The following is a 25,235-nucleotide window of genomic DNA, read 5'->3' as shown; positions in this document are numbered from 1 at the left end:
AGTGAAATGTTTTCTTTTCTATGGAGCATTTTTTTTGTGTGTGTCGAACTTGAATTCTGACTGTTGTGTGGCTTCAATTGATTCTTTTCATATTTGAGATGACAGGAATTTAGTCGAGACCTTTTCAACAATTTTAAATGCAGTAAGATGCAAAAGAAAATCACCAAAGACAAGAACTGATTGACTCAAATGGTTAATCACAGCATATCATCCCCATATAATGCAAACATGGTATTCAAATAGAATTTTCCTTCAGAAAATCTGAATTGTGGCTTCTTCTCCATTCACCTTACATAAAAACCAGACTTGCTTTGTGCCCGAGTGAACACAAAGGTGATTTACATCATCGCCACGTGCAATTAAAATCCATTCCTGGACTGGTGTGTGTTACTTTAATAAGGTAAGGAAACTTTTAGTGGTCCCTCCGGTTAATGTTGCCGTACAGGAAACAGGCTCTTACTAGTCAGGATATGAAGTGGCGAGCACGGGTCAGTTTACATTTGCCTCGTTAAGGCGGAGACAGCGGGGCTCCGGCTTCTTCGGCACTAGTAAACAAGAGGCGAGGAAATGTAAGTGCTTGTTATGGATGAGCGGTTGATGCAGATGATTCAACACTCCCCAACGCAGGGCCCATTTTGCTTTGAAGATAGATAGAGCTGTTGAAAAGTTAAATCCAGTAGATGGATTTAAAAAATAGTGCTAATTCAATTCATCAAGTATATAGTTTTAATTTATGTCATTTTTATTTATTATTATTATTATTAAATTATGCATTTTCGAATGAAGAGCCAGTATTGAATTGCACTGCCCCCCCCTGACTGAATTCTTTCTCGTTTTTTTGATCGGAAAACCTTGTAAGAAGAATTCAGGTGTTGAAGGCTAGCTGGAATGGAATGATAGGAATGATAGAGTCCACGTGCAAACAAACTTTTGGACTGTCTTTTAGCACTGTCGCAGCATTATAGTGCTGAGCAATGCTTCATGTTGCGTCGCAGAACATGTACATTTAAACATTCGGAAAGGTGGCACTTACAGTGTTGCTTGGAAATGTACTTTGGCCGAGACGTATAACATTAGTCTTCCAACCTTGTTGAATAAGAGCCTGGGAGCACGTTCTCATAAATATGACGCAAAGAACATCATTTATTGAGGGCTAGATTCATCACTACGGGTGTATCAACAAGCCATCTTGTTTACTTATAAGTGTGGTGGCTTCCATCTGTTTGAGAAAAGGTCAGACTTTTCTGCTGTGCTTGAAATGCACATTTGTTCTTCCAATATATTCAATTCAATAGATGTATTTTTGGGGGGGGGGTGTTCCAATACTTTTGGCAAACACATTAAAATTTCAATATAATAAAAATAATTTAAAAAGGCAGTCGACGTACATGGTACTTGCGTAGCATACAGGGACATTATAGTGTGGCAGTTTTTTATTGCCTCAAAGCACTTATTTTACATGACAAAAATCTTAAAGTATATAGGAGTAAACAAAATCACAAAAAATATTTTAGATTAAACAAAATTATTATGATCTTGTCTCATATTACTCACAAAAATGTACTTAGGTGACTCAGAAGAGCAATTGATTATTCTGCTTGTCACAAATACATAGATGGACAAAAATATATCTTGAGTAAATCATTTTTGGGTGAATGGCACATAGATTTCCTGCATGGGTGTTGGTGTGTTGCCGCAAGGCATGCACGGACACAGTCTGACCTTCTCTATGACCTTAGCGTTACCGTTTGTTGTCTGTTCCTTCTGAAGTTTGCCAACCTGCCAAGTTACATATATATATTAAATATAACACAAGTGCCCTGACAGTTTTGACACAACCTTTCTCTTCATATACTGTAATTTCCCTTTGTAGTCAAATTCTCGTTTAAAATGTATGTGATGTGTTCATTTTGACGTGTTCTAAAAAATACCTAGCTAGATCGCTCGATAGCTAGCTATGCGAGCTACATAGCTATAGATAGATAGGCGTCGACCATACAAATATCAATCTTATAAATAATATTTGCATATAATGACATGACAAATATCAACAAGCTGCTGCAACAGTTAAGTTCTCACTGTCAGCAGCGCTTCGCAAACTGCAGCACCGCGGGACTCTGGAGTGAGTATGCATGAATCAATTATTCATCTTCATGTCAAAACACTGAAGAGACTTTGATTATGATAGATGTGCAGGCATGGTAGCAAAAACGCAAAACACGCAGCCATCTCGACCGGCTCTTTGCTTCATGGTAACAGTGGAAGGTTTTGGAAAACAGCCCGCGGCATTGCAGGAGTCAGTACAAGACAATCTAAGTAAGTCCGCAGTCCACTAGTTTCTTTTTTAGACGGCTCGAGCCTTCGATGGTTTTGAGTGAGCAGGCCTCGCGGCGACGAGGTGACTGACTGCAGGTGGGAGCAAAGGTCAAATGTGGTCTTCAATCTGGATTTTCTTGTCAGGGTAAATGAGACACGAGCATCTGTTGTGGACATTCAAACAGCTTATCTGGTGACCTGATCTCGGAAACAAAGCGAGCAGTGATGTTTCAAGCCATTGTTGCATTATGCACAGTTTGGAGAAAAGAAAAGAAAAGGAAATGTAGTACTGCACATTTATTTTAAATAATACTTGCATATGAATATTTTGGTATTTTAAATATGCACTGTAATGTATATAAATTTAAAAAATACACTAGTTTGATAAATATGCAAGTTATTATTTATTTATTATTCAAGAATAAATAAATAAAAAAAGAAATGTAAATCCAAAATAGTTTATTCTATTTTTTTCTTGCTTTACTATTCCTTTTTAATCAATCAATTATTTAGTGTGATAAACCAATAATACCAAGACAATCTTCATTCTAAATATCTAACTTGCTTTGCCCAGCTATGTTCAGGTATTCCAATCACAATAAGAATATTTATTTTATCTTCCTTAACAGTCTTAAATTCAAACCTGACTGTTGTTGTTTTAAGTGTGTCGCCATATACATATGATCAATTAAGTATGAGGCTCATTATTCATTAATGTAATCATTAAATGAGCCAAGGAAAACTATTACTGCCTTAACAATTGAGAGTATGTATTAATATTTCAAGTCCACATCACACAATTACTATTGTAAGGCCCTGGTGTTTAATAATAGATACAGGATATTTGCCCTAATAGGTGGTAAATTGTGATTTCATTCCAATTTGATTTACGTACATAACCTGCACTGATTATTCAGCTTTACACGGGAAGCAAAAAGTCATGTGACGCAATGATGATGACTTCGCCTGAGTAGAAGTGTGTATGTTTTGAGCAAGGGATGGGGAAGTGTGGGGGGGGGGGAGATGGAGAGAGAGAGAAATCTCTGGCCCAGAATATCGAAAATGAGGTTGGAAGTCTTTCTCTCTCTCTCCCTGGTGATGATCGACCCCGTGTAGAAGACAGTCAATCCGTGTTAAATTATAGATTAAGGCTCCGCTCAGGCTGGCTGGCTGGCTGGCTGGGCGCAGGCAGCTGCATGCGCTTTAAAGTGCACTGGTTGTTGCTATGCTAGGCTCACCTCCATGCCTTATTCAGTCAGAAATTCAAACATTGCCCCCAGATGAAAGAGACTGGATGAATATGTGAAGAATCTTACTGTATATGCCCTCTTTGAAATTGTTTCCTTACGTAACCGTGGAAGGTTTACTTTACACTATGACATCACGTCCCAGTTTTTTTTCAAATGATATATATGACTTGTTATTTTTACAATCGCCTATAAAATGTATGATTTTAAAAAAAGTTTTATCTTAATTTCCATCCAATTTGTAATTTTCTAAAATTCCAGATGAAAGTGACAACGCATTTTTAAAGTCAATTCAGAGATTTGAAATCAAATTTGAAAATAATTGCATGTACAAAGAATGAGAATTATGTAGTCCGCTAAAATGCATTTTTCTTTCAGCTAGTACACTAACGTGCCTCGTTGTCCGCTGTGAGTGCTTGCACGTAAAAGACAAGATTTAAAATATTGAAATTTTATCGATTAGTTTTATTCAAAGACTCAATTTTCAGGGGGTCTTAATTATTTGGTGCATTTAATTAGTAGTTTTTCCAAAACCTTCCACGTCAATAAATACCACAAAGATCAGTTTCTGTAGCTATTAGAATCTTTATGCAATTTCAATGTTACAGGCCGTTTATTTGCAGAAACTGTTATTCGCTTTTTCCACACCAATGATTTTATCACAGGTCAAGTTCTAAATCCCAGGAAGGAAATATAACAGCGTTCTTTGAATTATGGTGTCAAATAATAGTCTTCTTTTTGTCAAGCAGCATCTGTATTTGTGTCCTTGAGAGGAAAGGCATGCAATAGCAACTCTCATCAGGGACTCAAAGGCGTTGAGCATGCTGATGCAATTTATTTTCCAAGTGATCAGCATGCCGTGCTGTCATAGCGACAAAATGCAGGTACGATAACGAACGAGCGTATTTTTGAGTCTTTTCTTAGAAAATACTGCAAAGCCATACATAGGTCCACTTTCAGCAAAAAAACACAAACCACCTTAAGATCCATATAAAAAATATATCGGAGCTCCTTTGTTTGAGTGCTTTAGGCAACTGAATGCACACAGTAGCCTCACAGTGATATGAGACATGCCGTTTACAGCAACAACACTTTAACGACCTGAGGCTCAGTTACACTACAAATATTGTGAATGTGGCCATGCAGCAAAAAAACAGAAGGGGCAGACAAGCAGCAAACGCATCACATTCGAGAAAAAGGAAAGGAATCAAAAGACGGTTCTTTTCAAACTCTTTGCTTGCCCTTTTTTGATTCCTTTTATGCCACAAATGATGACATCGCACCCCAAAAATGATTCGTTCCATGCAAAGACGATCCCAAGGCTTCTTGCAACACTTAAAAAAAAAAAAAAAACTTTCATTTCCTCAAAAAGGGGCAATACATCCAATATGTGGAATAAATATCTTTTGTTTACCGTATATAAAATCAATAATAGAGAATCAATAAGGAATCTAAATTGCTTATATTCAGGAACGTCTTCATTCAGGATGGTACAAAACACCGACCTATTTTGGTAAAATATTTCAAATGCTCTATGTCAGCATCCATAAGAAAAGTATGCTTACATAAAATGTCACTTTTTAACGTTTCAGTAGGTCATTAATGAAAAGTTTGAGCAGTGAAAATTTTCACTCCATGAGTTTGAATGCGACTCTCAAGTAGTGCACGAAATATATAAAGATAGTATTCATCTCCAAGTTGGTTACTCCAAACTTTATGCTTGACCCTTTGACCCCGAGTTGGTGTTTTCCACCGGCTTCGCGTCGAACTCCTCGCTGGCTTCTCCAGCCTCAGGACTCGGACTGACCACTGAAGCATCGCGTGCGTGCTCATTAGATCCGCACAGTTCCTGCCATTTCTTTCGGTTGGCGTCTATCCCTTCCGCCATTGGCTGTAATTTCCTGTTTAGCTTCAGCAGGGACTACGAATGGGGGAGAAAAAAAAAATTTGTATCATGGGTTGAAAATGAAACAAGCATTTTCATAGTGTGTAAGTGACCTGATAAAGAGGTTTACAGATGCCGTCTATCCAATCCAATTGCAAGGCAGGTAGCTCATCTTTGCGATTTCGATCAAATATGGCCTACATAATATATACAAAAAAGATAGACAATTAATATTTACAACATAAGACAAAAAAAATTACACACAATAATTCATTTTAATGGGTGTTGTTACCGCTGGGGTGAGCTTCAACTCTGACCTCTCTCTGTCTCCTTGCTCAAAGAATTCACTCGTCACTAGCTCGGCAACCTAAATTGGAACATTGATACGACATTGGCTCAGAATCGTAACTACTGTATGGAACATGCAATTTTGTTGAACCCAAGCAACTATCGAGACCTAATACTTATTTAATTAATTATTAAAGACAAATATTCCAAATGTTAAGTGCACCAACCTGTTTGGATATCTCCCAAGGCCGAGTGACAGCTCCCAAATCACAGGCTGTCATCAACATGGATCTGTTAAAGCCCCCAAAATCTCACTGACAGCAAATCATCGATTTATACACTGTATATTTGTTATTTTGTACAAAATACCTCAGGACTTCTCTGTGTTTTTCTTCCGTCCAGCTGAATTCTTCAGCGAGCACGCTCTCAAAAAACTTGCTCCTGCGCCTTTGCAAGCAAAGCCAAATAGTCAAGGATGCGAGAGAGATAAAGAAGGAAAAAAAACTCCTATTCAGTGCAGCGAGATTTTCTTTTCATAAAAACATGTTTTGTCATAGGAGAATGAATAATTCTTCATCCAATGAAAAGACTACTTACTCAAAGTGCAAAGTGAGGTCTGTGGAAAGAATGGCCTGCTTCAATAGTTGCATCATGTTGCTATATTCTTTGGAGCAGAGGTTCGCAAAGATATTGTGACCCTGAAACATAAATATTACATAAATCCCCCATATGGTCCTGCAGGCAACGATGAGTAACAGTGGCAGAAATGTCCCCTTAAAGCAATTGTATTGGCAAACTCATCGCTCAGCGTCTAATGAAGTCCCCATTAGCGATGTTAGTTAGCAACACGCGGTGACATTTACCGAATCAATCAATAAACACTGCTCTTATAATCCATCTATTGTGAACTGGACACAAAAGTCTCAAAAATCTTTCCGTGCTCACTGCCACAGGAGACTTGTGTCTCGATTATTTCGAAGCAGTAAAAACCTTCAAAATCAATTTTGGACTGAATAAGTCACTGTCACAAATAGAGGTTATTTTATGTCCCATTAGGCAGCACCGGCGGAACTAGAAGGGGGGCCATGGGGGGCACTGGCCTCCCTTGAGATATGGTGCCAAGCCAGATAATTGACTTTTGAGTATGTTCCAGGATTTTTTTCCCCCGCTTTCCACCAATTCCCAGGAGTGATTTTTCATCAGCATTTTATGGAGTTTGTATGTTGTGCTGTGACAGACCTCACCTCACTTTGTAGGATCATCACTGCATGATTGAAGTGATGATGTTCCAAGGTGGCTGAGGTCCCGTAGAGCAACGCCAAAGCAGAACCTGTCCTGCGGACGGACACAGTCGAAACCTCAAAACCCATCATAGATCACTCACACACTGTGTTTGAGCCTTACTTGGCTTGAAAGGCATTGTTGGTTCCTCGATGGTCCAGATCGTGGCACAGACAGCCAACCATCAGCGCTAGAATCTCCGCCTCGGATAAAACGTCCTGAAAGCCGGCTGACTATAAAGAAATTGTAATTCTGACCAAGGAGAACGGCGTCAAGGGGGGGTTAAGGGGTACGTAAAACATGAGCCGGGTGTACGGGGGCAAGGTTAGGCTAAGCTATATGCCTGAAGGCTGCACTAAAACTTAAAATATAGCAGTTTAGCTGGAGCGTATTCATGACTCAGGTGGATAGGGGGCACATAGTTTCACATACTAATTGATAAAGACAACTCAAATAAATCAGAGTGGATTTACAGCCTTGTCACGTAAGACTTACTGTGATCATAACAAACATGCACTGGGACACATTGAAGGCGTGTCTCCAGTTGTGGTAGGCCACAGTTCGGTAGTTCTTCCTCACGGTGAGAAGCCAGCGACATAAAACCTGAAGAAAGAGTCGAACATAAACGCTAGACAATAGTCTACCTTGACTCTGAACTGCAATTCACCTCGTAGTCTATTTTAAAATTTTGGACCACGCCAAGTTCCAGGAACATCCGGAGGGAAGCGGTGATCATGGCGTCGTTGTCCAAAGAGAAATCGTTGAAATGGAACTCGTCGATGCCGAGCTCGCAGCTCAGGGGGATCTTTGCAGCCTGAACAGAGAAGGTCGAAACAGAGTGTGATTCCGGCCAAGCAGGAAGTCAAGTCATCGCAACTGAGAGTAGATCCAGGATTACCTTGAGTCGATCAACTTCAACTTTTGAGCATGTAGCATGATAGGATAACATCTGAAAGAAACAACTTGTGTAAAGGAATGAAATTTCAAATCAGACTCATGATGTTCTAATTTAAAAAAAAAAAAAATGCTGATGAGTTCTGTTAGCCGTACTCACATCCAGCGCCACGGACTGCTTGGCCCAGGTCTTCTTCACTTGATTGTACATCATTGTGTTGTTGATGCCAAGTCCACAAAAAATCACAAACGCCTGCACAAAAAAAACAAATAGCAGACAGGAGAAAAATCTTTTCCGTGCCTCATGTGGTCAATCTATAGAAAAGCCGGCGCCCTCCAAATAATTGCAAACCTCAAACAGCCTCTGATCTGCATCGTTGAAGGTCTTCCTGTCGAGACGATTCAATATTTGAGCGACTCCTGCAGAGGAGCAAACACACATGAAATAAAACGTTTAACTATTTAGCAGGCACGGACGGATGGCAATGTCGATCAATAGAATTGATGCTGGGCGGAGTTCATAGGGCCCAATCAAGATTGCCTTATAAGCCAATGAAAAACAGTTGGAAGACCATTTAGAGTGCAGTATTTGACACCTACCAGTAAAGGGCGCTGTTAAATCATTCTCAACAACCGTAATTTGCTAGCTAAAGAATTTTATGTTACTATTTGTCCATCTACGGTAAATTCTGTCATTTTTTTGCTTCCCTAATGACTTTGGGAGGGAGATGAAATGTGAAATTGACATAATTTGTCAAACCTACCAATAATCTGATGCGTTCGATTCCAGATCGGCACACACAACACTGATCGGATATGAAATCCCGAGGCTTGGTCTGCCTACAAACACAAATTGCATTGCTTAGCATAGTTCTTAAAAATTGTACCAAAGTACTCCGATAATTCCGTTGTAAAGTGCTCAAATGGATTTTTGATTACCGTTTTTTTCTATGTATAATGCGCAACATTTAACTAATTTATTGTCCTAAAATCTGGGGTGCGCATTATACATGGGTACAAAAAAAAAATTTGGGTACAGGCTTTTTTCCAGCATCAACATGCCATTTTTAGGGTGCGTATTATACATGGGGGCGCATTATACATGGAAAAAAACGGTATTAAACAAAATGATAATAAAGATAAAAGCTAAAAATAAAAAAGATTTTAAAAAATCTGAAGATAAAAAAAAAAAAGCTTGATGCTAAGCTAACCTCTGCATCAAAGCGCGGGTCCTGGCACACGTCGCTGATGTTGACGGGAAGTCCGGTGGAGGCCACCAGCTCAGCGATGCTATTATTGATCAGCCAATCAGAGCACGACAGTTTATCTATGCTGATGCTGCATATAGGTAGAATGCCACACACACAAAAAAAACCTGTGAGCTTTCAAACACAACTGCTGGCCTGCTGCCTAAAGCTAAACTCAATTTGACTTTCTGGAAACTTTTTTAAATTCATCTACCTGATGTCATGATGCATGTTGCTCAAGGGGGACATCAGCTCAAACGTCTTGGAGAATTTCACAACCTTCCAGGACACATTGCGTTAAGTTTTTAATTGCTCCTCAAGGGAAGCAAAGACCTCTATCATTAAAATAAAAAGCTTCTTTTTTTTTTTTCAAAAGGCCTCACCGGTGAATCGATGTCCTCGAGAAGAAGTACAGAACAGCGCTCACACCGCAGGAGGGTGAGCGCTCGCTGCATGATCTTCCTCACGATCTTCTCCAGATCGGTCTGCTCCTCAAACAGATCATTGACCACCTCCAGTAAAGCCTGAAGCAGCAGAAGGTAGTGTGGAATTCTTAACAATACCATATAATGCAATCAAACTGATTAGCCATATAATGAATTATGCCAAGGATTTTTTTGTGTAAAAGTTTTTTGAAGCATCACTCACCCTGCTCCTTTCATACTCCTTGCGAGACTCAGAAAACAACTTTGCATTCGAGATGGAGATCCCACAGAACGGTAGATACATCTGAAGCACCTGGTTGACCAAACAAATATTTGCGAAAAAAAAAAATCAGAAGCTTGTGGGTGAAATAGTTGCTTCCGTGAACTGCAAACGGATTTCATAATGAAAGCGATTCACATCAAGGAGATTTAAACTTAGCAGGTCAAAGAAAACCAAATGAGCAGATCAAACAATTCAGTTCTGCCACCTTGTGGACAATCTCATAAACTCTAGGTGAGCAGGTAAGTGAACTAGCGCTGCACACTAATTGAGTGGAAATAATTTGAAAGACTGTCGAAATGGATTGGCAGCTCCTTTAACGAACTTTATGGACGACGTCATCGGCAATATAAGTAAGAGCAGTAGAAAGAGCTTTGATGCACTCAGAAGAAAAAGCGTGTCCTTGCTTGAAGTGTTTACACTCAAACTGCTTTCCTGCTCGATATCTTTAATGTTCCGTTTGTCTATCACCTCTCGGTATTTCTATCCGGCTCATTGACTGCGGGCAATGTAATGTGAGTGTCTCACCTGTGTGAGATGTCTCACCTTCTCATCATCCTCAGTGAAAGGCGTTCCCGTGGGGTTCTTGTTGATTGCTTGGACCACGCCAATGACCTCTCCATCACTGTTGTCAATGGCCATACAGAGAATGGACTGAGTCTTGTAACCGGTTAACTTGTCAATCTCGTCACTGAAGCGGTGGTCCTGAAAGGCACATAAAAGCGCTCGTAAATACTCCCCCTTTTGTAAGAAGTTACTTTCTTTGATTTAGCAGCCTGGAGAGCACTTATGAAGATCAGCCCTGTCGTCGGCCATTGTCGGGGGCATTGAGCATGACAAAATCATTGAGCGTGACAAAAATGTTGCTCTGGTTATGTCACAATGAAGACACGAACTGTGGACCTCAAAAGTAGACTCCTCACTCCTGACCTCACTAAATGACTTTATAGCTGAGATGAAAAAATGCAAATGCATGTGAGAAACTGGACAAAATATATTTCATGTATTCAATAATTAAAACCTCTATATATTACATTATAGATAAATAAATGCAACATTTGTCTTTAAGATTTTAAATAAATGATATAAAATGAATTAAAGCTTATATGCAAACAAAACGTTTATTTCCCTCACAAATGTATCATTTTAAAAAAACATTTATGAAAGACTGACCTAAAGCTTGATAGGGCAAAATAAGAAGTCATAGGCCCATAGTGACCATACCATATTAATACATCTCTTAAATGTCTTAAATAAATCCAAGATTTAATGAGCTACCACATAGTGGTGAAGACGCAAGAGCCATAAAAAAAATAATCTGCTATGTTCAATATGGTTGTCAATAATGTCAATGTACTAAACAGCGAAACATCTCATTAGATTGCGCAATTGATCATCAAATGTAGTGCTTCAATATTGCAGTGATTCACAAGCATTTTTTTGCACTTAAAATATTTGGCATTTTATTTTTCAATTCTCATGTTCATGTAATATTGTTTAATAACTGATCATGCTAAATCTAATCCATTTTATTTAATATATTATATATACATTTTATTCTTCCTATTATTATTATTATCAAATTGGCATCTTATTTGGTGCTTTACTCCATTTACCTCGTACGCATTGGGGATGTTGACGGTCTCTCCATGCTCGGCCACGTATCCGATGATGCCCTTTCCCCATGGCACCTGCACCTCGCTGGAGTTGAGGGTGCAGGAGGAGGGTCTGACCGTGGTGCCCGAGTGCACGTCAAACACTTTGGACACCAGCGTCCTCTTGTGCGGGGGTCCCTCCACGAGGAAGAGGGAGCACCTGTCAGCGTCCACCAGGATGCACGTGTTGATCAGGATCTTGTAGCTCAGGTTGGTCAGGTCCAAGTCGTTGGAGATGTCTTTAACCAGTTCCAAGAAGAACTCCCTCTCGTTGGTCTCCCTGAGGCGACACTTGTGGTCGGTGGCGGTGGACGCGTACTGTGGCACGCTGACTCTGGATTCCAGAAGAGCGCTGAGGATGTGCGCCGTGGTAGGAGGCAACGAGCTGGCTTTACGCAAAAGCGCGCGACGCCTCATGCTGGATTGCGGGTCTTGCTGGCTGAAACTGGCGTGCTCATCGTAGGTCCTGTGCGCCGTGGTGGCTTTGGACCGGGCGAAGTTGCGCCGAAGCTCCATGTGAGACGACCTGCGCCGCAGAGCGTCCGGATTGGCCGGCCACAGAGAAGGCTCCCTGGCCGGGGCGCCTCCGCGTCTCTCATCGGCCGTGGTCACTTTAGGAGCCTGGTGCTCCCTCAGCCACCTGCTGATGTGTTCACACTTGGCTTTTCTGACCAGATACTCCTCGAAGAGTTCCGGGTGGCCGTCTAGAAACGCCTCCACGTCAGAGTAGTCCGAAGTCATCACGCTGGGCTAGATGTTGCGAGGAGGAAACGGCGCGCTCGCTCGAGTGCAGGAACATGAGTGAAGCTGCACGGTGCGCTGAGGCTGCGCTGTCCTCCGAACATGAATCCATTCATTACCCATGCGAACGCCATCTTCTGAGCAACACAGTGGGAGGGGAGCGGAGAGCAGCTACAGGTGGAGTGGACTTGATGCATAGCGGGTGCAGAACATCACACATGAATAGACGTGCTGGCAATAAAGCCACTTCATTTATTCACTTTTGTTAAATATATATATGCAAGCATGAAAGAGCACATCTCTTTTTTTCCAGCAAGATGAGGAACCAGGAAGTAAGGGACATTTCGTCACTTAGGTCTGTTAATTAGTAGTTGCCAATTATGCTCATTACCGCCGCCTGCAGGACAGGAATAGAAACGTGTTTTTTTTTAACTAAATGAGACTGAACAGGTTGCGGTCGTGATATTTTCCTTTAGATACTATTGCTTCAAGACGAGAGGAAAAAAAAGAAGCAAAATGTAAACAACCAACTGCATTCTAGTAAACCGTCAGCAGGGGTCACACTCTAAGACTTGACTTTTAGTTTAAAATCGTACATTTAAATCTTTAATCCAGGGCGAAGTAAAAACACTCAAATGTTCTTCTCAAATTAATGAATAAAATTAGTAATACAACCTCAATGCTGCCTCGCTGCTGCACAGTATTATATTTGATGATGCAAATATCTTGCAATCATTCCCTTGGGTTCACATTAATCATGACCATTGTTACACATCAAAAACACTCCACATTTCCTGTCGGATCCACTCTACTCATCTTTTGATCTAGGCTTGCATAATGTTACAGCTCCGAGTTTGGTCGTTGGAATCTGTGGCCTTCCTGTGTGGAGTTTGCATGTTCCCCCCTTGCTGAGTGTGAACGGAATAAGATCCCGCTGCTTTCCTAATGAGGACTTGAGCCATGGATAGGAAGATTTCCTCAATATTATAAAACCACTGCAATATTTGATTCAGTCCAATGGCATATTTTTCTATTGAACCCAAATCCCTCTAATTGTTTACCGGCCTGCTGGACGTTTGTATTTTACGGAGACTTTCAAGCCCATCTCATGGGAATCCCAATTAAAAAGCGCAATGCGGCAGATTGTTGTGGTACATCGCAGCTGAGTCAAGGGAGGGAGAGCTTTGTGCATTGTATAATGTCCAAGGCAGAGGGCAACGTATGCATTCATCTTTGAACAAGATGTAATGGAATGCTAATGTGATCCATCATTTAACTGCATGCTTGCTATTGACTGCCACTTTTCAACTTTCTGTTATGCATGAGAATATGAGTAACTTGCATTTGGCTGGCGGCCAGAACGGTTTGTGAATCTTTTCGCGGTGAAAAAAAAAAAATCTGCTCCTCTGTTTAATCATCTCGTTGGATTTTTTTTTGCAGCCAGATGGAGTCCTCTTCAATAAACAACAACCTCGCGTTAGCATACGGAAGCAAAAAAAAAAAAAAGAATCGAATCCAATAATTCCCGTTTTACAAACTGTGAGTCACGATGACATCAGTGATGTCATAAAGAAAAATGATGCGTAAACAGCTGTAAGTTAAACAGTTTGAATCATTTTAAGTAACACAGTCTGAATCATTATTGGCTATAAAATAAACACGACACACACGAGGAGTAAGTCATAATATGTTATTCCGTAGCATTGCAAAACTCACAGATGTAATTCTAGCGTGAGTAACTGAGACGACCCCTCGTCAAAATGTGTCGGCGGCTGAGCCCATCTTGAACACTAAATGATTTCCAAACAGAGCGAAAGCACAAAGTCTGTCAACATCTCTATGCATCCCACATCCCCCACTTTGAATTGTTCCCATCCTTCCGATTGTCAAGCGGTCATCGGGCAGGAGTTCAGCGAGGCCTCTTTTATCAGCCCCCCAACAAGCCCGAAGGTCACTGCACTCGGCGAAACAAAAGGTACCGAGGCTTGCTAGCGCGTGGCTAACATGAGGTGACGCTAGTAACTTTCTGCTGTTACCTCATTCAGATGCAACATACAGGCATGAGAATGAGACAAAAACGTTGGCAAAGACACCCAAGTTGACAGGAGACTTTAACTTCTCGGATGTAAAAGATGTTTATTTCTACAAAAATTCAATCCTCCATATCTCCATTTTTGCCTCTCAATCATTCTTGTTTTCAGCGTCCGAAACCTACGAGGGGAGTACGGAATGCCACGGGAGCAGTCGTACCCAAGGCCAAAATCCACGAGGAGGCTTCCGAACGGACGAGTGGCATGTTGAGGACTGTGGATAGGATGCGTTGGAGCACCACTTATCAGATGCACTACAGAGGTAAATGCACTTTCATGGTTCTTGTAAGAAGGTGAAATGGAGATGGAATGCTGCATTTTGGTCTTGGGCCTCATTTTTTTAACTCGATTTAATTTAGTTTGAGTCACTGGGATTTACCTGGTTCCGCTCTTCATTATCAAAATGCTGCTGCCTGTTTTTTTTTTTTTTTTATATATCAGTTACTTTTCTTTTGCTGACTGAATGACATTCTATCCACTGGCAGAGCTAGCAGGAGTGCCGCTGGGGCACTGCACCCCCCTGAAATATGCTTTTTGCTTAGACCTCTCAACTCTCCCACGTGCCACAGCAAAAAAATTTCATTGGTATTGTTTTACAACTAAAAAGTCATTCAAATCCTTCTTGAGGATTTTTACCTAACAATTAAATCCTCTCGTTTTTATTGTAATTTTTATATATATATAAATATATCAACATTTAATATATATATTTAATTATATATACGTATATATATTTTAATTGTTACTTATTTATTTACATTTTTAATTAAGTGTATTTTTTTATTGCTTTAATACTCACATTTTTGTGGTGCAAATCGTAATTGATGTCACTACTGGATCTTCTTTGGTTGACACTGAGCAGCGCTACTGCAAAAGTTTTTAGTCACAGTCTGGGTCACTGAAAAATAGGGTGATCATTTAAAATGGTTTTCATCTCGCTCCACTCCGCTGAGATGTGTCCGCTTCATTTTCTCTGCAATGCGCCAACCATTTTGTATTTCTTAGCCCTACCCTCTTTTTGAATCACAAAGTAAGGAGATTGGAGACACTGATGAATTTTCAAGCGTGTGAATTAAACTGAAACTCTTATTATTATTTTTTTTTTTATCAAACATTATGACCTCCGAGAAATCTCAGGGCCACAATTAACTGTTTGAGTGAATATCTATCTCTGATGTACCATCACAACCGCGTTTAATTGTGAGTCCACTACTCTTTTGATGAGCCACATTGTTCATCTTGCTTTTTAGATAAAGGGTTGCAGAACGCTTGCAAAACTGATGACTTCGGGGGAAATTCGTGCGAGCCCAATGGGAGGACTATCGAGGTGAGAAAATACACAATTAAGTCAACACACCAGCATTCCACTATTCCTTAATGAGAGGCCTTTCCTCCAGAGAGAACACACTGTTTACGTCCTGGTTCCCTTCAAGCTGAGACCGAGACGAAGAAACAAGAGCTCTTACACCGACATGTTTTTACCGACTACGAACCAAGGCGCTACTTTAGCTCGGAGGCAACGTAGCCCTCAGATATGCAGTCAATGTAATAAAGCAACGGTGACACGCAATCATTCCTCAAACAGCGGCGGAACAGACGCCGGTCAGTCCAATCAAGCCGAGCGCAAGGAAAGAACAAAAGTGCAGTTTGACGAAAAGCTTCCCGCATCGACAATCGAGTTAGAGGCCCAACGCAATCTTTCACGTTACCGCGTGCTGCCCGGCATCTCACCTATGGGAAGAACTGTTGGGATTAGGCCAGGTGCAGGCAATGGCCTCTTGGGTATATTCGAGGTTAAAATCCCATCACAACTTCAACGGCTCCATCAGGCATACTGCTCTGAACTTGGAAGACAACACGTTCAGGAAACACGACGTCTACTGCGTCAACCCAAACATTGACCGATAAACTCGTCGATCAGCTTTTAGCAGCCTGTTATGGTGGTCAAAATGTATTGCTCTTGAGATATGTTAATTTAAAATGAAAGTAAAAGGCAAACATTCAGACAGGAAAAAAGGCTTAAACTGCTGAGGTTCTGCATAAAGGTGCTTTGTGACTTCAAGTCCTTGAGGCCTAACCCTCATCTTAAAATTCTTTTCATTTTTATGTTTTCATTTCATTGTTCATTCATTTATGCTTTCAGAATAAAATGACTCTGATTTTAAAAAAACATGGACCAACCGTTGCTCTTCGACTTTTTACTGCTCCTACGCTGACTGGAACTCGGTGATGAGCGAGATCACGTTGGTTCATTTCTTTTAATGCTTGCGCTTTCTTTCACAAGACTTATGCACATTTATTTTTATTGGTTGCAATAAAACAGTACAGAGACTCTGATGATAACCTGCAATAAATTTTAGGTTGCTTTGCCTCCTCTGTGTGTCAGTGGACATAAATTTAAATAGTTTGACCTGACAATGCAAATTACAGGACTAAATACATTTGCAGCCCTGTGAAAAATGATTATGGTTGCATTTATTTGCAGCCAAATATTCAAAATATAAGCACCACTATATACACAATATAAATGTAAATATATTTTATAATGTATGTATACAGGGAATCCATAACAGTCTTTTACAATGTAAAAAAATGTAATACGGAAGCAACTAAAAATCTATTTTCACAAAGTGAGGAGTAGAACGTACATTTATTAGTTCAAATCCATGGAGTAAAAATCTTCAAACTAATCTATAACGATTTGAGGGCATTTTAACCGCTAAAGTGCAACTCCAAAGGTTAGTCAGAAGGGGGCAGTATAACTTCATATTAGTCCCACTATCGTTTTTTGGGTCGTTTTGTTTTTTAAACCGTGTTATAAAGTTTATAAACTTCTCTAATTTTGATTTCTTTACAGGAGATAAACGAAAGGAACCTATTAGTAACCTTCACCAGAAATGACATTTTTGGGTGTCCCCCCCGACATACGTCATAAAACCACAACGGGGGAGAGAATACAAGCCACGCCCTTTCAACTTTCGTCGGCTTCATTCTTAAGTCCTATTGGCTCTTATCTGGATCAACTACCAAGGCTCCGCCTTCTGCATGCCGCGGTGAACAAATGTTTTTTTTTTTTTTTCCCCTGTATGAGTGGAAGCTATGCTGGTGAGCGTGTCACGAACCAGAAGGGAGTCTGCTTGATTCAACATCTTCTTGTCATTTTTGCTGCCTCTTTTATTTGTGCCACCATCTTCACCAGTACATCTGTAACTCCCATCACGGTGAGTTGTGCTCCCTTCACGTTCTCCGTAATTGCTGTTATTTCAAGGCCGTTGTGTCAAGTCGTATTAAGTTGATTTTGACTTTAAATGTTTTGAACTCAGAAGATTAACCCTCGTTAAAATGCACCCATACAAAATATATTATTCATGTCACGTTAAGAAAATGACATCCATTTTTCATACATGCTGAGTATCTCACACCCACTGCTGTCAAAACACAAATATCATTTCTTGAGTCACCTTCTCCATGTTAGTCATGAGTAAACACCCACATGTTTCTTTATAACTGTGACTCGCACAACTTTTGAGGTCAGAGTGACTGGCTGACATTCATTTACTGGAATTTCACGACTAACGCAGCATTCTTCGGGTGCACAGAGGCGCCTTTCAGGTAAAGGGAGGAGCGCTATGGGGGCGCACTGTGTGCTCCTTATTGATGGGAATTGGAAGACGGAAGTCAGATGCAATGATGCAAAGCTGTTTTTCCTCATGATTGAAAACCTTGATGGATGCCTGCTAGATTGATTACTTTTGTACTGCTTCACAGTTTTGAGCCTGAGTGGGGAGTTGTATGATCTTGCTTGTGAATGGCTGGTGACAAGTCTAGAGTCATCTGGGATAGGAACACTGCCGCAGCTAGAGGGGGGGGGGGGGGGGGTCATGGGGGGCACTGGCCCACCTGAAATATGTTTGCCCCCATGGTGCTAGGGAAGATGATAGATTTTTCCATATTTTCCCACGTTCGCCATGGGAAACACTTAAAGAATGTTAATCGGGATTTTCTGAAGATTCTTCGTGCATTTAAAAGTAAGATGAATCAACACAGCACGGGATTGGAGATTAACGCCAAAGTTTTAAATTTGTATTTCCTCTAAAGCAATCAATCCCAGAAGAGAGGATTAGCGGCTGTTAAAGCCAAAGAAAGCCGAAGATGTGCGGTTGCCAATTTTGGTGTCCTCCATCATTAACACTCTTCACTGGCCCTTCGACAGGGCGTGATTAGTTTGCCAAGAAAAAGACGTTCAGAAGTTAATTCTCTTGCACATATATCTATTCCGTGACAGCTCAGTGGAGTAGAGGTTAGCACGTCTGCCTCGTAGTTCTGAGCTTCCGGGTTCTCGTTTTGGCTGGACATTATTCAACTTTAATTAAACATGCTAAAATGTTTATAAGTATTTTAAAAACTGGTTTGTGTTAACCAGGGTGCTGTGAAGAGAAATTGTATACTATCTTAGAGTTTATTTTCATAGCTAGAAAAGTCTCCATATAAAACCAATTTATTTATTCTAATTTTTAGGAGTTGTCGTCGGGTGTGAGAGCTGTTCAATCATTTTGATTATGGTGTTACAGACCAAGTCAAATGTTATTTTTCACAAATTCCTACTTTGGACACTCCTGCGATAGATAGTGCATGGACGTGAATGTGGGCTTGAATTATTGTCTGTATGTGCTTTGCAATCTGGCATGATTAGAAGTCAACTGAGGTAGGCTCCAGCTCACCCGGATGAGGACAAATGCAATAGAAAATGAATGGATGTTCTAATTTGGTCCAGGATGACACATCTTTAATTACCTATCACTGGAAATCTTTAATTAACACTGCTTTAGGCCAGAGGTGAGCAACTGGCGGCCCTCGGGCTGCATGCGGCCCCGGCCACACTCTCGGACTAGCCCCACTCGCATCTGATGCACAAACAAACTTGACCTTGCATGAGATGGAGAGATGAGTGCTCTGTCACCATTTAACCGATTTAGGGCTTCAGTACCTCGTATGTGCTCAAGAACCAAATCGCCACGGCAACCAAATTCATTTCTGGCTCTGCAAGCTTAAGCGAAAGAATGTCTCGAGGTTGTAACGATTCTCATAACACGGGAGATTGAGCGTCAAAAGAAATAACGCCACAGGTGTTTTGCTTTTCTGTGGTTAATGGAGGTTTCATTCGCATTATGAAGGCTACAGAACAGGAAATGGAACTTATCGTCGTGCGGTACGCGCATCTCGACCTTGGTTGTTTCGTTTAATGTGGGTGATTTAAAAACAAAATAGTTTTCTTTCTGTTTGTACTTCAGCTACAGCAGTGTCTATGTTGACATGAGCGACCATCTGTTGAGTTGACAATCCGTGCCCGAAGGAGTTTGAAATGTACTTTTTGGCACAAGCAGTGTGTTCTGAGTGATGGATTTGTAGACACCACGCTTCATTTCCCTCAAGTTTTCCAATTCAAGCGATTTATCCACTGGGCATAGCGCCAATACAAAGCTTCCTTCTTTAATGCGTGGCCACTTGTCCCTTTTAGCAATCTGCCAGTCCAGTGTCTATTTTGTTTGGGGGGGGGTGCACAAATTTGTTGACCCCCCCCTCCCTCGCAGCTGTTACTATTCCAACAACATTCATACAGACAAACATTACGACTCGTGTTTAGGTCTGTCGTGATGGCTTTTTCTCGCCTAAGCTTCAATTGGAGGCCGTTAATGGCGTCATTTGTCAGCGGGCGTACCAACCTAAAGAGGCAATATTACTTGTGTGCAAGGTACAACGATGATCTCAGATGAACATGTTTCAAAGTCCAGACATTTTGACAACTTTGATTTGTAATTTTTTTTTTTTTCTTTCTAACCAGAACCTGGAAAATATGACCTTCGGGAGAGTCCCTTAACCGTGTTTGGTGGTGAGCAAATGTGTGTCACGCCAGGTGCATGTGACTCACACCTCCTTGGGAGCTGTTAAACGTAGGCCTCATTAGATGTCACCTTCTTCAGGTCGTTACACACAGCAGTCATGTGATTATGGATTTTCAAACCCATCATGCCATGTTTTTCTTTTTTTTTTTTTATAAATTAGGTCATTATTATATAAAGAAGTCAAGAAAAGATCATCTGTTGGGATCTCATGCATACGCAGGTGTTCCCTCTTTATGGGTCACACTGCATGAATAATTCATGAGGCTTTATGAGTAAACAGGTTAATGTTTGTTTTTCAAAATGTAATTGCATTTGTTCAGTGACATGTCTAAAGTGATGCCAAAATTTGTCACGAGCATCCGTAAAAGTTTTATGATGCGATTTTCTTTTTTCCGACGTGACTTTCTCACTCAGCTCATTATAGTGACATGCTGGAATTGTTTTGAATATCAGCTTGCTGTGCCAGTCTGCAGCCTCCTCCAGGCATCAGAGGCAGAAGGAAGCTCAAACACACTCCAGCAGAAACTCAACATGAATTTTTAACAGGCTGCACTTTTTAGATCTTTTTAATGGAAAAACAATTGCACATGCAAAAGGATTTGACAGCATATCTGAGTTTGGGTAACTGAATTATTCAAAGTGGTCAGCGTATTTAAGTGGCAGCGCTGATATGCTTGAAAAACATACAGCTTCGTTTGACCCCCTTTTTGCTTTTGAACTAATCTTATTTCTAGGTTTATTTAAGACTGGTTCACTTCATTGAGTTTAGAATAACAATAATTGGGTAAGTAACATGTGGGTGGTTCTCAGAAAGTACGGTCCAGTCAAATGTACCAAAACGCTGACCTAACCTGATCCGAGATTAGGTTTGTTTCCTCCTGTGTCCCAAATACACTGCTGGAAACGACTTAGAGCATTGTCAATATACATTTTTCTCCATTTTTCCTTATATCACATTCAGCAACAGGAACTGCCCAGTGGTCTTTTTTTTTCTGGGTCAACACTTCTACGATATCAAATTGACAAAAGGCTAACGGCAAGCCCCTATTAGCGGGAAAGTGGAATCGTGTGGTCATCTCGCATTCAGCAAGCAGCAGCTGATTATGCAGGTTGTTATTATGACGCCAAGCGAGCACTTCAGCATGTGTTGAGCAGTTCTGACTTGGCTCAGTGTCTTAATGAGCCACTGTTGAGCTATGAGGCTGTCACACTTTCCCACATGCTGAATATACTCCAGGCAGGGTGTGTGTGTGTGGTTGGTTGAGGATGTGGTTAATTTACAGGATGCCTGGCGGTGAAAGTGTTTGTGTGAATATTTGTGTTTGATATTCCAACTACTATGAATGAAGCACATTGAGTTTAACGGTATAAGATGTCATTGTCACATTTTAAACGTTGTTATTTGGACTCAAGCCTTCTCAGCTTTTGCCCATCGCAGCTCTGCGCAGGCGTTCCCATCTGTGTAGCTTTTTCTTCGAAGGGATTGTCAGACATACTAAATAATGGACCCGTCATGACAGGACATGAAAAAGGGCTGCTGGAATTTGAGCGCAAGCTACAACAAAACGGTAATGACACCGAATGGGATGTGGTTAAGGCACAAAGAGCAGGTGGGCATGCAGGAATTGGGGTTATATTGGATTTATTGTCGTCATTAAAGCTTTTTTATTTTTTTGGGGTGTGCAGAGCAGTAGGTCACACTTATATTTGGAACATGTTCCTATTTTGTGCCAATGTAGGCCAAAAAAATTGTCTTTCCTTCAGTTTTGACAAATGGAGCAACTGCATTGACACTGCAGGTCCTTTGGGACTTTTTAATTGCTGTCCATCCATCCGTTTTCTCAAGCGCTTTATCCTCACGAGGAGCATCGAGACGCTGTCACAACACCTAAATAAACAATAATTAATTATTAAACGATGACTTAGCGTTTATTGTTGTTTGCCTGGCTTGACTTTTAGCCCCCCCCCCTATTGATTTAAAGGAGAGTAACTTCTATATTACTCGTCTGGCCTCTGTCAGCAATTATTTTGCTTATTTAATAATGCACGTTCAAGAAATAAATGAAACTTTCGGCGATTGTGTGAAATAGCTCATGAAAAGATGATTGCCCCAAGTGTTCTCCTTGTCAGAGAAAATGACTCGTCAGACTTTGCAATTGCCCATGATTCCCTAACTATCATAATCCATAACACTTTATATCTCGGAAGTTACTCCCTTTTGAATGGCAGCTCATTAAAGCTGTTGCGTTTTTCTGAGTAGTGCTTAAATTTAATGGGTGGGCGGGGGGACGGGGGGGGGCTCAGTAGATAAACCAGTACAACGTTTCTTCATACTTGATGGAGGAAATATGATGTTAACACAAGAATGGGGAGAAGGGGAACTGAAATATGTTGTGTCATGAAAAAAAAAATAAACATCATGATGACACCAGCATAATTGGCTTAATATGCCGTTGCTAACGGCCATGCAGTCTCTCTCTCTCTCTCTCTCTCTCTCTCTCTCTCTCTCTCTCTCTCTCTCTCTCTCTCTCTCTCTCTCTCTCTCTCTCTCTCTCTCTCTCTCTCTCTGTTTTAAATGATATTATGCCTGAATTCACTCCAGTAGCCATCAGTGCAAGAATCTTCCTTAAGACTATAACCTTTCCACTTAGGCTAGCCTTAGGCAAAGCTTGCAAGAGAAAAGTCGAGATCAATTAAGCAAAGGCTCGTTACTGGGCCTTACCCGGATGGATGGATGGATGGATGGATGGATGGATGGATGGATGGATGGATGGATGGATGGATGGCCAACAGCACAACAAAGAAACTTAGCAACAATAACAGGAGCTTCGTTGTTGCATTTATTAACATTTGAATATTTAAAGTGAAATGCTTTATTGTAATTGCAAGTAAATGGAACATACCCATCTGAGAAACTCCAAAACGAGATGAAGCCTTGTGACTCGCGTCCATTTGACGCCTAAAAGCCCGTTAGGCGTGCCAGCAGGAGAGACCGGAAGGACAGACAAACATCTGCAATGTGAGGAGCAGAGTGGAAGAGAGAGCAGCTTTCAGCCTGTGTCAATCTCGTTAGCGCAGACATTAGCCCATCTCAACTGACATCATTCGCTCAGCAAGATTTGCCTAAAGGTCTCTATGAGGTCGTAAAGTCAGAGAGGTTGCTTGATGTCACGTGCTCTTTGCGATAAAGAGTCTGGTCGGTGCCGAATCGAGGCTAAGCAGGGTAAATTTGGTGTCGTCCCAGCTGGTAGGTGAAATCCACATAGCTTGAGAATATTTATTTTTTGTCATTGTCATCCCTGACTAGAAGCTTTCGTTGAAGAAAGCCCTGAGCTGTCACCTTATGAAAGGCGGCCAAGTGGCCATGTTGCATGAGATGAAAGGGAGCCCCAATAGACGACCATGTGACAGACCTCTGCGTCACTGCTGTCATCAATCCAAAGTGGATGAATAAATCAGCAGTGGAGGTGCTGCCGCGATGACCACATTGAATAAGCCGTGAAGGCCCGCTTTCAGATGACCACGCTTTTGTTTATCTGGCATCGGAGGCCGTGGCCATTAGACAAGCACAAAGCTGCTAACTGCTGCTTCAAAGAGGCTATTCAACCCAAAAATGTTCTTTAAAAAATGTTGTATGTTCCCCCACTAGCCTAAACACAGCATTCTGATTAATATTGCCTTTGTGGAATCTGAATTAAAGGGCAAAATTCACTTGTTTTTATCCGTCTCAGGCGGCGGCCATTTTGTCACTTGCTGTCAACTAAAAATGACATCACAGCTGCCACAACCAATCACAGCTCAGCTTCAGAAAAGTGGCGAGCTGTGATTTCAGGAATCTCATTTACAATTTGCTGGCAGTTATGTTTTGTTTGAACAGTTGGTTACACATTTATCGCGTCCTGTTTCTTTTTTGTAGACAACTATAGCGTAAAAGATTAGCATATGCTAATCTTAAATATATATTTACTGTGTAGTCATCAATACTGTTGCACATGCAGATGTACAGAATGTATAATCAGGCATGTTTATATATCTCAGTCAATACACACACTTTTCCAAGACTGGTTATGAACACACAATTAGAAGCAGAACTGAGATACACTCTCAGAGCTTGCAGCATTTTATTTCAAATAACATTCATCATCATTCTTTAACGTTGAAAGTCTGGCGCTCAGTAAGAGCCATAAGGACATATCAATTATTAAGAGCCTTGCTTTCATTTAAACTCAATTTTCAGGACCAATCTTTTCTGTCAATTTCATTTTTGAAGCCAATCATCCTGTTAGAGGCCATATTCGAAATACAAAAACAAATCCTTCCACGTAACCTAATGTATTTTTCAGTGAGACAAAGTTGAAAAGCTTTTAGCGGCCTTGACTATTAAAGCCATCTTTTTCCTTCCCCTCATGACCTTTTGTCTGCTCTTTTGTTCTCACTAGACTAAAGCAATGTTGCTGCCACTTCAGTCCTAGTGTGCGGTGAGATGGGCTCGGAGGAGTGCACTTCAGTTATGTCGCAGAAGATCTCCTTGTCCCGTAGCAACAGCAGCTCCTCATCCAAACACGACAGTCGACAGGTAAAACCAACATCAATTCAAATTCCCATTTGCGTGAATTAATTAGCAAGAAGCTAATGGAGAGACGACACTGTTTCACAACAAGCCTAACTTAGAATCCTGCGTCTGTTCTATAGATACTACCTCCACAAGGGAGCGCAAATCGCAAATCCTGATGAGTGATGTCATACCATTACAAACTAATTCACAGCATTTTTTTTTTCATTTACGTTGTTCACTTATAGTTGTAATTTCTTCACATTTATGTGCATATACCTTCCAGGTTGTTTGCAAAACTTGAAGCTATTAATGATAACTGCCACCTTGCATAATTAGAATAAACAAATAACCTGGACAGCCATCGTACAGTACACACTAGATGTCTCTGATTGCTGCTGAAAATGTGTAACATGGAATATTGTCTTGTC

General features: G+C 40.8%; 2 protein-coding genes across 14 annotated transcripts in view; one reads left to right on the top strand and one right to left on the bottom strand.

The window, feature by feature from the left end:
• Nucleotides 1-25,235, top strand: part of osbpl3b (oxysterol binding protein-like 3b) — a 37,359-nt gene that overhangs the window by 3,119 nt on the left and 9,005 nt on the right. For 2 of the 12 annotated variants that reach the window (XM_061288701.1, XM_061288700.1), the window contains exons 1-7: nucleotides 13,742-14,234; nucleotides 14,305-14,384; nucleotides 14,461-14,611; nucleotides 15,600-15,676; nucleotides 17,207-17,570; nucleotides 20,192-20,300; nucleotides 24,692-24,828. In XM_061288701.1, the coding sequence (XP_061144685.1) occupies nucleotides 24,736-24,828 (93 nt within the window). In that variant the 5' untranslated portion in view covers nucleotides 13,742-14,234; nucleotides 14,305-14,384; nucleotides 14,461-14,611; ... (2 more) ...; nucleotides 20,192-20,300; nucleotides 24,692-24,735. Of the gene's footprint in view, nucleotides 1-9,534; nucleotides 9,698-11,748; nucleotides 12,437-13,735; nucleotides 14,235-14,304; nucleotides 14,385-14,460; nucleotides 14,612-15,599; nucleotides 15,677-16,492; nucleotides 16,593-17,206; nucleotides 17,571-20,191; nucleotides 20,331-24,691; nucleotides 24,829-25,235 lie in introns of those variants that run through there. The other 10 variants (XM_061288694.1, XM_061288693.1, XM_061288696.1 and 7 more) reach the window with 10 other exon arrangements.
• pde11al (phosphodiesterase 11a, like) lies at nucleotides 4,670-12,372 on the bottom strand. 2 transcript variants are annotated; one of them, XM_061288720.1, is made up of 20 exons: nucleotides 11,480-12,372; nucleotides 10,410-10,568; nucleotides 9,807-9,896; nucleotides 9,542-9,682; nucleotides 9,373-9,437; nucleotides 9,123-9,249; nucleotides 8,676-8,751; nucleotides 8,264-8,331; nucleotides 8,072-8,164; nucleotides 7,916-7,966; nucleotides 7,685-7,831; nucleotides 7,513-7,620; nucleotides 7,141-7,250; nucleotides 6,981-7,071; nucleotides 6,334-6,434; nucleotides 6,106-6,183; nucleotides 5,964-6,027; nucleotides 5,741-5,815; nucleotides 5,562-5,645; nucleotides 4,670-5,484 (listed from the first exon to the last, which is right to left on the bottom strand). In XM_061288720.1, exons 1-20 carry the CDS (start codon nucleotides 12,257-12,259, stop codon nucleotides 5,278-5,280), a joined length of 2,715 nt encoding a protein of 904 aa, XP_061144704.1. In that variant the 5' UTR covers nucleotides 12,260-12,372; the 3' UTR covers nucleotides 4,670-5,277. The 2 variants fall into 2 exon arrangements, with proteins under 2 accessions (XP_061144704.1, XP_061144705.1); XM_061288721.1 differs by having other exon boundaries at nucleotides 9,123-9,243.

Source organism: Syngnathus typhle, linkage group LG10 (assembly GCF_033458585.1).
Source record: "Syngnathus typhle isolate RoL2023-S1 ecotype Sweden linkage group LG10, RoL_Styp_1.0, whole genome shotgun sequence".
Lineage (NCBI taxonomy): Eukaryota > Metazoa > Chordata > Actinopteri > Syngnathiformes > Syngnathidae > Syngnathus > Syngnathus typhle.
This window is presented reverse-complemented; position numbering and strand designations above follow the sequence as displayed.

Bases quoted from the DNA above. Each gene is read 5' to 3' on its own strand.
- pde11al (XM_061288720.1), bottom strand. From the start codon at position 12,259: ATGACTTCGGACTACTCTGACGTGGAGGCGTTTCTAGACGGCCACCCG. The intron at 9,438-9,541 runs GTGAGGCCTTTT...GTGTCCTGGAAG, and splicing joins TCGAGGACATCGATTCACCG to GTTGTGAAATTCTCCAAGAC. The intron at 6,028-6,105 runs GTATTTTGTACA...GGGCTTTAACAG, and splicing joins AAACACAGAGAAGTCCTGAG to ATCCATGTTGATGACAGCCT.